Consider the following 12,883-nt stretch of genomic DNA (forward strand, 5'->3'; position numbering starts at 1 on the left):
TAATCCTAAATTTAAGTTTAATCCTAAATTCATCCTCTCAAAAGTGGGATCCTCAACCACTTTCTCCTTTTTCCACTCCCTCCCATCTCATCTCACCATTCTTTTTGTGCATTCAGCAGGATGTCCCCTCTATGTACTGATCTTGCCCTTTATGTTGCAACTTCATGTTACTTGGACGCTTCGTATCAGCAAATAAACACATGGTTTTCCTGTTTGCTATTCATGCTGCTCACAAATTTAGTGAAATGCCATACCATAGAAGTATTGTGATATATTATTGATTGTGCCCCATCCCTGGAGGTGCTCAAGGCTAGGTTGGATGGAGCCCTGGGCAGCCTGATTTAGCTGGGGGCAGTCCTGTCCATGGTGAGGGGTTGGAGCTTGACAATCTTCCAGCCCAAGCCATTCTATGATTCTGTGATTATATCCCATTGTTATAATATTTCCACACATTTATTTCTGGGCATGAGGAAAGTTGATTTTAGCTTGGTTAAGATTTTTAATTTATAGATATCAGAATTCACTTCTTCAACTACAGAAGAACCAAGAATGTGAAGGTTATTCTGCCTTGGAGCAGAGGGATGGACTAGGCAGACTAAGAGGCTCCTGCCTGTCCTGTCTGTTATCAGCCTAGGTGCTGGGAGGGAAATTTATTTTCCTACCATGGTTGAAAGCAGCTGGAACACATACTGTGCCATGCTTGAGCTGTGGCATAGTCATGTAGCGTGGGCATTATTGGTGGCAATGGCTGCTTCCTCTGGACAAGGAAGAGCCCATCTCACAGGCTGAGTGACTGCTACAGCCAGCAAGTTGGTTTGACATGGACTGTGCAGCATGGGTTCTATCAGAGTTAAAAGCAGAAGAATCATTCCTCACAGTGTCTCCTTTTGTCCTTCCATTTTTTTTAGCTTTGGCTGCTCTGACCTTCTTTTTCTCTTCATCTTCTGCACACTGACAAGGTATACATCTTAGGAAATTACACCTATCAGCAGCTCCCACACAAGCAGGCTTGGCTGCAGGAGACGCTTCACTTTTTGTCTGGCTGGCAGTGAGACACTTGTATCACTTGAAAGATTTTCCCCCTATATCTTTCTTTGCTTTTCTTTTAATTCTTTTTTTTCTTTATTTTTTTCTTTATTTTTTTTTTTTTCAGCAGTTGGGAGACTACAGCAAACACCAGTCACCTGGCAGTTATTGCTGTGAGATGAACAGGTGATTACAGGCAAAAGGCAGGGAAGATGATACGCGGAAGAGAGGAGAGAAGCAGAGGGGAGCCTGTGCAGTGTCTATTAGAGAGCTCGCTTTTCAGTAGCACACAAGCCAGTTTAAAGGAGCAAAAAGCAACAGTTTCTCCAGCTTTTCCTTTCTGCGCCAGACAAGATTTCTTTGAGAGTAAAATAAAAGTCTCCCTTCTGATCTCATGGGTAAAAATTAAAAGAGTTCCCTATTTATCACAGCAGAAATTTTAGCTCCATCTATTTCTTGTCTCTTTCTAATTCAGCCTTTGAGGTACCATTTAAGTTTTAGAATTCAGAGCTTTTCAGAAATAATTTCCCAGCACTTTTCTTCCACACTAAAAATTCATGCCATAAATGTTAATTTTGCAGTATTAATATTTAGTGCTAGCATGGAAGGTGCTGGACCAGCATCCCTTGGACACCTAAATCTAAACCTAAGGAATAGTGTAGCCAAGACAACAATAGGTCTCATGTCCTCCCTTGAGCTCTGTTATGTATCTGACCTCTTGCTGCTGGGAGGATCAATAGCAGCAAGGGATTACAGCAGGGTTACCCCAGGCAAGCCTCACACCTAGGCTGGTAACAGACAGCTAGCCTTACTCGCCAACACTCATTCCAGGCATAGGGAGAGTAAGGTACACCTATACCTCTGTTTCCACAAACACAGTAACTACTTGCATCCATAGTATCTGTTGCTAGGAGTTATGCTAGAGATGAATTTGGTTCAGTATAAAACCTGGCTAACTGCAGAGTTGACTGTCTGTGAGAGGGGCTGTTATGAATGATGGATGTGTAGTTCTCAGCACATGCTACAGGTCACTGCCATTTTATTATGGTATCTTCAGTGAAACATAGGTAGCAGTGGTACTTAAGTGTGACCTCTGTGACAGAAACTTCAGGAAATGAAATCCATCAGGCTACTCTTTTACACTGGTAGTTGAATTGCTATCAAAGGTGGAGCAGTGGGCAAACCTGATTTCTTCAAACTCAGACATTCTTTGAAGTTCTGTAGCCTTTCTGAGCTTGTAAAACCATTGATAGAAAGGCACACTGCTTTAACAGGTACAAGAAATAAAAGCAGCTTCTGTTTCTCTGCATGAGGAGATTTGAGAGCTGTCACTGAGCTTAGCCTGTACTAAAAGTAAAAGGGGTAGATGCTCTTCAGAAAGCCATGTTGGAGTGGTTTCCTCATGTGAGGTGAATGTGTTCAGCACACTGCTGCCAGAGCACAGCCTGTTTAGCCCACTGGAATAGAGTACCCCAAGCGCAGAGATTAAAGCCTTTGTGAGATGAAGGGGGACATGCTGGATACTTGAATAGAAGAGATCCTTATGGTGGTTGAAGTAAACCAAACCTAGATATTCTTCATTTAACACAAAGCATGTTCATAGTTACTGATCTTGCTCAGGGTCTGGAGTATCAGAAGAATCTTTTCCTAATCTATGGCAGCATTTGGAAAGGGGAGGCTTGCTGGGGCTATGTGCAGACATCTGTGGGGCGTGCTTGGAGAAGACAGAAAGGAGACATACAATCTTGGGGCTAAAAGCAATTGCTATAGGCACTTCTGTGTAAAGTCACTATTGCCAATGCCTAAACCTTTCCACTCTCTTAGTTTTAGAGACTAGCATATTGGAACCAAAAAAGAACTGCCTACTCATAAAGTTGGCCCAACATATGTTGGCTCTTGCCTCTCCAGCAAGTCTGTAAGCTCTCCAGGGAAGGGACTCTCTGCTTCTACAGTTTACATAGCGCTGAGTACACTGAACTATCCTTTGTACATTAATCTGTTAAACAGGGCCAATTCTAACCCGTTATTGTCAGTTTGCATTAGCAAATTCCAACATTACCTCTTTCCAAATTACAATTGATTAATGCCTATGAAAATGAGATGTTCCTCCCGCATGTGTTCTTACTTGTTTCCACCAACACAGGGCAGTCGATGCAAAATTTCAGAACAGATCTGAACTTCTCAAGATTTCTGGCCCTTAGACTGGACTCTCGGCAGAAGTGAATTTGTGTCCCTCAACCTGTCAGAGCCTCCCAATGGTTACTATTGCTTTGGGCTAACTTCCTGCTAGCCCAAGCTCACAGGTTGCAATCAGCTTGCATTTCTCTTCTCCCAAATGAATGTCAAACATCTCATTGCCCTTCGCTGATGTCAGTCCACTGGCTCTGTTGAATTTACTCACCCTGACATAAATGAGAGAAGAACTAGGCTCCAAAGCTGCTGTAGTGGTTGCTCATGGCAAACCATGGTCCCTGGGGGCTGAGCTGGAAAGGGAATTAGACCTGTCCTGTGTCACTAGTAACAGAGGCTTATGTCTCAGCTTTTGTAGGTAACTTGACTTAACTGCATGCCGAAGGAAAACACGGAAGCCCTGAAAACAGATTGCTTTTTTTCTTTTTTTTTTTCTCCAAAAATACAGTGTAACAGTGCAAGCTGGGCAGACTGCTGCTGGTCGGTCATATGCAGAAAAAGCACAGCACAGTAATGCTGCTCTGGTGGGCAGGGGCACTGGGTCTGCTCCAGCACAGCTCGTTCTGCCTGCAGTGCCAAGAAGTACTGGGTCTGTGGTCACTGCTGTCCTCAGCAGTATTTGAAGTAGTGTAGTAAAGACAATGGTACCTGCATTCCATTCCTAAGCTTTGTACACATGCAACCCCCTCTGGTTTATTTTATTTAAGCTTCTATTTTAGAAACGTAAGCAGAACTTGTTCTCACCCTCTGTCTTGTTCTTGGAAAAGTACATTAAAAAAAAAAAAAAAAAGACTATTTTGAACCTTGGCAAAACCAGTCTGAGTCACAGAAAAGCTTTGGGTCACAACCTGTTCTTGCTGACCTTACTCTCTTAACCTCATGATGTAGCCCTGCACCAGCTGCCGTTGACCCTCATTAGCCTCTATGGGGTGGAGCTAGTGCTGCCATCTCCCTGGCAGGCACCTCGTATTGCTAAAAACCAATGGAAATTCCCTTTTGGATCTGATTTTAGAGTAGAGTCAGTTGCTTTTTCAGTTCTCAATGCAGCAAAATAAATAACAAAGATTTACAAAGATTTAATATGAAATATATATAGAATCAGACTTGCTGACACGAATAAGGTAGAGCACAAAGTTTTCCAGAGCTTGAAGCCAAGTGGGTCTCCTTCTGGGATTCTAAAACCTAGAAACATTTGGTTTATTGTTTCTCATCTCTCAGAAATATGTCGTCCCTCTGCTCTTGTAGTAAAAGAAAAACCTGTATAAGAAATAAAACTACTTATCTCATATCTGTGGGGAGCAACTTAGGATGGGAACCAGCATCCTTGAAGGCACCCATCTCAATTCTGAAGATACCATTACACTTAAAAAGAGGCTACCCTTACCCAGATGAATGTAACTAGCAGGGAAGTAACTATGACTCTTTTGAAGTAAATCTATTGGGAATAATGTTGCTGAAATTTCACTTCTGGCTCTAAACTTCCCCTCACCTCCCGAGGGGCGAAGCTGAGTTGAAATCTGCCCTCTTCCCACAGTGGTGCTGCTAAATGAATGCGTCACCTGTGAATTACAGGGCAGTAAATACATCCAGTGGCACCTCATAAAGCAAGGCAGAGTGAAGTTCCGGTGCTTTATGGTGTCACCAGAACCCTGTGATGTATTTATAGCCAGCTTCACAGTTTTTCCTTTTTATTTTTTTTATTTTTATGTTGTACAGATTGGCTCTCTTGGCCTTTCTCCTTTTTGCCTAAGGCAATTTACCCAGTGGCTTGTAGGAAAGGAAGGTCAGTAGGCAGAATTCACACAGGATGGCTCCTCAGCATGGGGACAGCACACAGCAGCTCTGCTTTTACTGATCAGGGACCACCAGGCACTTTATGGCTTAGGCCAGGCAGTCTGAAATGATGCTTATCTCTTTCGTACATCCCCTGCAGGTAAACTGATGCCTTGGTATGAAACGGTGGTGGTAGAGTGAGTGACGTTGGTACTGTGGTATGTGGGAAAGGGTGAGTGAAGTGAGCAGAGGAAAGGAGTGGTGATTTGGGCTGGAGCTTTGTGATGCATTGTGCATTGAGGGCTCTGCCCTCTCACAGCAGCCCAGGAGGTGGCAAACATGATGAGCTCAAGCAAATGGAGAAGAGGATGTGATCTGTTGGACATTTAACTGGCACCTGAGAGCCCTACTGGTGCTGCTGTAGCTTAGTTGACAAAGAATGACCTCCTATGTTTTTCTCTTCTAGCAAAAAGTGGAGGTCAGCAGGCTTTCAGGGCATGTTCTGACTTGGGAGAGGAGGTGGGAGATAAAGTGTAACAGTACAGTTAGGAGAAGGGGGAGGCTTCCTCTCCAAGCCCTGATGCTTCGGGATATCCTGCCACCTGCAAGGCAACAACTCCAGGGTCCTCCGCAAAGCTCAGGGATGGAAACACTTGTGCCCAGATGAAGCTGCCCCGTTCCCTGTGCTGTGCTGCTGCAGCACACTGTAGGTCTGCCACCTTGACCAGCGGCCACCACATCAGCGGGATGTGCATCCCAGTGAGATGTGCTGTTCAGAACGGAGGATCCCGGGGCCTGTTCTGTTCAGTTCCCATGTCTATCAGGCACTCACTGGCTTAACGCTTCTGAGCCTCTGCTTTCTTATCTGCAGAACAACAAAGTAATACCTAAAGCTGTTGGATGACCTCATTAATAAAAGATTTTAAAGCACTCTCAGATTCTTAGGTGGCAGATGTTGGATAAATTTGGAAGTCATATTCTTGCTTTTCAGCTTTAGCACCTGCAGTCATTGATTAAGCCCAGCAAAACACTGAAATATTTCTGACTGATCGAGCCACTGATTTAGATCACTCAAACTAAAAGTCTCTAGAAAATAAGCTGTGAGTGTACCGGGGTCAGTGGGAAGCTCCAGATGTGGAACTTGGGCTGACAGCACGACATGCTGCACCAATAGGACGTGAGAGAATGACCTCAAGTTGCACCAGGAGAGGTTCAGGTTGTATATTAGGAGAAATTTCATCTCAGAAAGAGTGGTAATACATCGGAACAGGCTGCCTAGGGAGGTGGCAGAGTCACAGTCCCTGGAGGTGTTCAAGAACTACACGTGGAGGGATGTGGTTTAACAGACATGCCGGGGATGGGTTGGTGATTGGACTTAGATAAACGATCTTAGAAGTCTTTTCCAACCTTTATGGTTCTATGAATAACAATCGATGGCATGAACCTGGAATTTGTTTTACAGAAGTACTCATGCTATGAGTCAAGCAGGTTTCTGAAGCATGTGTGCACGCCCCCAGACGTGCATCTAGAGGGGGAGGCAGGGAACCTGGCAGCCAGGAGCTGTTCCTCCGTCTGGGGTGGTGATGGACAATGGGGGCAGAGCAGGATGGGCCGCTGCCTTTCCCAGCGCTTCGTACCGGCTCCGGAAGTCCCTCCGCTGCTGATGCCCGGCTTTCCCAGCGGGGCTGGAGATTTTGCCGTGCACATCGATAGGCACTTCATTACGCGGAGACGCCTCTCCGTGTATTTATTTATTTATGGGCTGCAAATTCTGGCTGCAGCTCTCGCTCTCAAATGCATGGCTGGGGATCTCAAGGTGTTCTTGGAAGGAGCATTTGAAAGCCAAAAGCGTGACACGAGGGAAGCGCTAAGTTCTGGTGGGCGCAGCGGGACCCGAGACCGGCACCCGCGACCAACCGGGCGGGGTCGGCGCCGCGGCCGGCCCCATGTGCGCGGCTCGGGCGCATGAATGGCGGGGGCGGGGCTTCCAGGAGGCCCCGCCCCCTCCCGGAACGAGCCAGTCCCTCTGCGGAGTGCTGCCGCCGCCCTCATTGGCTGGCCGCGGCCGGTACATTTGCATACGGCTGGCCCATTCGCGGAGCCGCTTCCCCGGCCGCCCCGACTGCGTTTCACCTGCGCCGCCGAGTTGCCCGCACTTGGCGCGCCGGCCGCCAGCTGCCCTCCCCCGCGCCGGTCACGGCAGCCCGGCCCCGCTCCGCGCCCGCCTGGAGCCTTGGTGCTGCCCTCCCGGCTCCTCAGGGTTAATCGGCTTCAGCCGTCGGTCGCCTGGATCCGGTGGAAGGAGGATAACGAGCCAGATCTGTGTGTGTGTGTGTGTGTATGTGCGCGCGCGTGGCTAGCAACTCTGCATTGCAACATTGCTAGTGGAGAAGCAACAGAAACCCCCTGGAATCGGGATAGAAAAAAAAAAAAAAAAAGATATCAGAAATTTACCTGGGGTCTCTGGCTTTTTCTTCTTTTTCGTTTTCAGTCGCCCCTCAGCTCAGTGAGGGGTTCCAGGCAGGGAAAGTCCCCGCGGACCTGCAGGAAGCGCCCAGCGAGATCCCCGGGACCCGCTGCCATGTGCCGCGCTCCTGCGCTCCCCCGGAGTCTCGGAACGGCCGCGGGGCTCCCGGCACTGTAGAGCCAGCCTGGAAGCGGCGCATCCTGTTCTGCTGTGTGCTCCTACCTCCCCCTCCCTCCCCTCCCGCACACGCTCTCTCGCAGACACACGCTGTCTCTCTGCCTCTTGAGCACACACGCACGCCCCAGAGCCTCGGAAGCGGCTCTCCTCTCTGCTAGCATGGGTCCCTTGGCATCATGAACCTTATCCTCTCTCCCTGGCTGGAATTCAGACTGCCCGGCTGTAGGCGCCCCGTGCCTTGACCATGCACCTGAGAACAAACCCCAGCATTTGCCCGGGACGCCGCCCCGCCTGGACCCTGTGGATGTGCTCCCTCTTTTGGGGATGTATCGTCAGCTCTGTGTGGAGTTCCTCTAACGTGGCTTCTTCTGCCTCCTCTTCCTCGTCTGTATCTCAGGCTCAGTACGAGCATCACTTCCACGGCAGCAAGCACCACTCTGTGCCTATCTCTATCTACCGCTCCCCTGTCTCCCTCCGAGGAGGACACGGTGGGTTCCCGCTCTCTTTCTTTCTTTCTTTCCTCTCTAACGTTTTTGCAGAGCAGCCGGGGCAGCAGAGGAGTCCGGGGAGCACCCCGCGGATGGTGTCTGTGACTCGGGAGGAAGGTCCCCCGGCCCGTTAACCCTCTAGGCGCTAGGGTCGGGCCGCTTGCCGATCCAACTTCCCGGGAGGGCGGGGGCCGGGCCGGGAGGCAGCGCCCATCCCGCTGGGGCCGGGGGTTCCCCGGGGGCCGGCAGTTCCCCGGCTCCGTGCTCGCGGTTCTTCGTTCCTGACCGTCCCCGTGTGTCCGCTGCGGGCCGGCCGGGAACCGGGGATGATGCGATGCCCTTCCCTCAGTCTGCCTCCCCGAAGTTGCGGGGTGACTTGGGGAGGGCACAGAGAGAGGCGACGTCTCTTTACCCTTGCGCTGTGCTCCCCGCTTGGAGCCCGGCAGTGGATTCCCGGGAAACCCGTGGCAGGAAATTCCGGAGCGGGCTTTAGCTCCGACAGCGAGGGAGAAGGAAAGGGGGATCTGGGGAATGCCGTGGGAGGGGGACCTGCCAACGTCCTGCCCCTGGAATGCTGAGCAGTATGGGACCTGCGCTGCCCCTGTCTGAGCCTGTCTGCCCTAAGAGAAGCTGGCCTGGGCCCGGCTGACCCGGGGTCCTCTCCTGTGTCCCCCTTCTCCCCCGTCTTCCCTCCTGCTGCCCCTGACTGTCCCACTGCTCCTTCTGACAGGTTAGCCATCAGCACAGGGCCTGTGCCGTCCCTGTGGGGTACAGATCAGAGCAGGTCTGGTTCAAGCGTGAACCTGCAGTAGCTCTGCTTGGCTGCCTTTGAGCATAAAGGCAGCGATTGACTGGAAAGGGGGCTGAAGTCTGCCATCATCCCGGCACTGAGCTTCTCCTCCCTCCCAGTCTGCTGCTCCTGTAGCTGTTGCTGCTGGAAGTCCTTTGGGGCAGGGGCAGGCTGAGTCCTCATTTGGGCACAACGGGGGCTGTCTCATGGTCCTTGGGTGTTGCTGCAGCCGGCAGGGCTCGTGCTGGTAATGATTAATAACTGCTAACTGAGCTTCGCATGGGTGGTACTTAACAGATGGTCTTACTGTTTGGCATAGCACTACTTCCCTTCCCTTGTTGGGGCCTGAATGTTTTGCTTGCTTTTTGGGTTGAAGGTAAACTTCGGAAGCAGGAAATAGACATGCTGACTGGATGCTGCCACGTCCACCTGCAGAGCTGGCCACGCACGTCCACCCTGACCAGCAGCATGCCAGTCCTCAGCCCTTGGTTCGGCTGTGTAGGGCTGTCCCGTTAGGCACCTGCAGCGTGTCCTGCAGTGCTCCCTGCTCCCTGCACCCTATGGCAGCTCTGCAGAGCACCTCCTGCTGTTGCAGACTCACTCTGCTGGTGCTCACTTCTGACTCCCAGTATCTCCTCCTGGCTCCTTTCCTGAGCCCACACACTCCCCAGCACACCTCAGCTCGTTCATTGGAAGGCCATCCTGTTCCGTGCCATCTGACCCCTTCCTGCTGCTCTGCTGGTCATCTGAGGGCTTAGCTGTGATTCTCCTGGTTTTACTGTCTCCATAAGCCTGACCCAGCCCTGCTGGCACACCCTTCCCATCACCCACTGCAGACATGCCATGCAGCATTCCCACCTGCTGTCCTGGTATTCTCCTGTCCCTGTGCCTCTCCTGCCAGAGCATCTTATCCCTCCTTCCTGACATGAGTTCTTCTGATGCTGACCCTGTGTGGATGCTTTTTTAGCTGAGTGCTGTATGATGAAAGGGGATGGTGAAGGCTGGTGCGTAGGTCACTTGTAAGGAGAGGAGAGAAGGATGTTTCAAAATGTGATAGTGGCAAGCCCTGACATAAACGGTAGGTGGTGGTTTGCGGGAGAGTCCATCACCTGTTTCCTGGTCAAGAAATGATGGTTCTTTTCTCCTTGATGACTTTTCCATCTGCCCTGAAAGCCCAGTAAAGTCTCATTTAAGAGCCCTGTGCAAAAGCTGTTATCAACTTCAGCAACAGACAGGCATTTTTCTGTGTCCTCATTGCAGTAAGGAATTGAGGGAAATGGAGAGCTCTGGAGCTCAGGCCAGCACATAAGCCAGCAGGAGAGTTTTTTTCCTTTCCTAATCATGCCATGTAGCAGAGCTGGCATGGAAACTGCCTTTGCCCACGAGGAAGGGGAAGAGAGAGAGAGGGAAAAAAAGGACCACATAGACAGCTGGTCCTGTAAACACGCATGTTTTATTTGTGTGTTCCCTTTCTCTGTTGCATGACAGAGGCCCCTTGGAATTTGGATCTGTGACAGTATTGAGGACTCAGATCCCTGCAAGGCTGTATGGTCTCTATGCTTATTGGGTTTTGATTCTTTTTCTTTGCTAGAGGGAAATAAAGCATTCAGGCTAAGCCTTGCTGTACCAGGTGGCCCCATATTCACTGACTTCAGAGGGAGTGGGTTCAGGCCCCCCCACCCACTGTACTGCCTTCCAGCCCTGCAGTATGACTACTGGTACTCAGTGCTGTATCGTGTTGTGCTCTTCTCCTGACACATCTCAGTAGATCTCTATCTGTTTAAAGTGGGGTATTGGTGTCCAGAATAGTGGAAAAGTAAATGTCCCCCCAGCAATGAACACTTGTTTGGAGTCTGTTTGAAATCAGCAGAAAACCTCGTGGCTTAACTTGAACAGGAGTGGGCACGGACCTGCAGTTATTGCAGTGCTGGCATTAGGAGAATTAATTCTGCAACCACTGGGCTGCTTACTGATGGTTGAGCTGCAACTTGCAAACATTTGGACAGATGTAACTCACTGCCAGCAGGTAGCAAACCCACACAGGCAGAGCTGCTCTGTGGGTCAGAAGGAATCAGTTTTCTGTGAGAGGGCTTTCCCAGACTGACAGAATCTTGCTCCCCAAAGAGAAGGAAGGGAAATCCATAATTCCTATTTTTTTCCTGAAGCACTTTTTGGGGCAGAGGGATGAATGAAGGCTAGCTATGGAATGAAGTTTGGACTGTGTTTATTGCAAGTCCCCATGTGCTGTGTCCTCCTTTCCCCTTTGGCTGTGCAGCACCCCGCTGGGTCAGCTGCTGTACCAGAGCCTGCAGCAGTGGCTTCACAGCCCCTCTTTCCACATCCTCATCGCCTCAGCTGCTGAATAATGCATGCCTCTGGGTTGACAGATAAAATAAAGAGATTTGTGCATGTTTTGTCTTAGAGATGAATTAATTAATTTGATTTCTCCTTTCCTCCTCCAGCTGTATTCTTTGGCCCTCCTCGATGGGCAGGGGTGCAGGGGCGCAGAGAGGTGAGGCGAGGCGTGATGTCTGCTGCAGCCTGCCCCAGCCTCTACAATACAGCAGAGCGAGGGTAGCTGTGGGAGAAATAGGGGATGTGGGGAGCATTTCTCTTTTGGTTTTTGCAGAGCTGAGGCTTGCTTGGGCGGTTGAATGAGTCCCAGCAAAAAGTGAAAGGTTGTGATGAGGACTGGCAGTGAGCAGTCATCAGATCTTGTAGGTGTAACTGGCAGGCCTTTGTCAGTTCTCACAAGTCCTCTCACTTCTATGAAGCGTTTCTGTCTCTTACGTCATTTTTAAAATTAGCACATGAGAACGAACACTTGGACAAATCAAGGAGGGTTTCCATGAAATAGGGAGGTATTCTGCAAATCTGTGTTAAAGCCACACATAACTGTGCCTGTGCACTCTCTTTACAATACATATATACTACTCCTTTCTGCTCCTGTAAAGTGACCTGTTCCTGAAGCGTCTTTGTAACTCCAATCCTGCCTCTATTGTACAATGGAAAACTAATTCCCCATCCCCAGCACTGCCTGTTCCCAGGTGCCAAGCAGGACCTTCCATGTTCGCCCATCATCAGGAGATTACTTTGAGCAATGGCTGTAGCTTTAACAAAAGGAAAGAAATCATCCTATACAGAACAGTCAGTGATCCAATAAAATTAACTTCATTCAGAGCTTAAATTAGGGTTGCAGTTTAGTTCTGCAGAAGTGAAAAGCCAGAAGTCTGCTCTCTGTAGCTGGTCCCTAACAGCAGTGAAGCCTGCATTTTTGCGATGACAGCTGATTCTGTATCCTGAGTATTCAGTTTCCCTTCGTCTGAACCATTAACAATGGCTAATATTTTTAAAGAAAGGTAAGGCCTCTAGGTTCTCTTAAGCTGACTGCTCAGAAGTGTAAGCATCCAAACTCACTGTCCTTTGTATCTTGACTAAGTGGCCACGATTCATCTTTGCTTCCCTGGCACCTTTCTGAGAAAGCACAGGATTTGGTAGTTACACAGTTATGCAAAGGCTGCTTCCTCAGAATGAGTTTTCTATTTGATTGATGATTTGCATGAAACAGATGGGGTGCCTTGACTTCTCATTCTGCTGTCCCACAGAGTGCTCTGTATTAGCTGTTCCCAACCTGGAACAGCTTGTGGTGTTCAGTACAATTGAAGCTTAAGTCTGTCCACCTGTACTCAATCCTGTGACATCCCAGTGATCTTATGAGCTCTGGGACAAGAGAAGCCTAATCCTACTGCTGAACGCTGTCACACTGATTTAATATGTGTTTCTGTGCCCTTTGAAACATTGCTCAGACTGGTGCCACTGAAAGTGATGTTTCTTGGGAAATGTTCAGAGAGCCCTTCTGATACATACTTAGTGCTTACTCAGTACCTCGTGGTACCTTTTGCATAAGTGGGAATTTTAATCCTGAGTCAGATCAGGATTTTCTTCGTCCTTCTGTTTTTTTGGTGGTTTTTT

At 49.3% G+C, this 12,883-nt stretch overlaps 1 protein-coding gene and 1 long non-coding RNA gene across 47 annotated transcripts in view; both read left to right on the plus strand.

Annotated features, from left to right (window-relative positions):
• The window catches only part of LOC124417981, a 41,861-nt gene extending 35,539 nt beyond the window's left edge, over positions 1 to 6,322 (plus strand). Inside the window, exons 2-3 of the long non-coding RNA XR_006939314.1 lie at positions 1,154 to 5,149; positions 5,456 to 6,322. This is a non-coding gene — a long non-coding RNA (uncharacterized LOC124417981). The remainder of the gene's footprint in view (positions 1 to 1,153; positions 5,150 to 5,455) is intronic.
• Positions 1 to 12,883, plus strand: part of NRXN3 (neurexin 3) — a 941,045-nt gene that overhangs the window by 581,391 nt on the left and 346,771 nt on the right. For 7 of the 46 annotated variants that reach the window (XM_040701030.2, NM_001271924.2, XM_040701031.2 and 4 more), the window contains exon 1: positions 7,110 to 8,121. The exons of the other annotated variants lie outside the window; for them this stretch is intronic. In XM_040701030.2, the coding sequence (XP_040556964.1) occupies positions 7,878 to 8,121 (244 nt within the window). In that variant the 5' untranslated portion in view covers positions 7,110 to 7,877. Of the gene's footprint in view, positions 1 to 7,109; positions 8,122 to 12,883 lie in introns of those variants that run through there. 46 annotated transcript variants of the gene reach the window in all.

Source organism: Gallus gallus, chromosome 5, assembly GCF_016699485.2.
Source record: "Gallus gallus isolate bGalGal1 chromosome 5, bGalGal1.mat.broiler.GRCg7b, whole genome shotgun sequence".
In the NCBI taxonomy this organism is placed as follows: domain Eukaryota; kingdom Metazoa; phylum Chordata; class Aves; order Galliformes; family Phasianidae; genus Gallus; species Gallus gallus.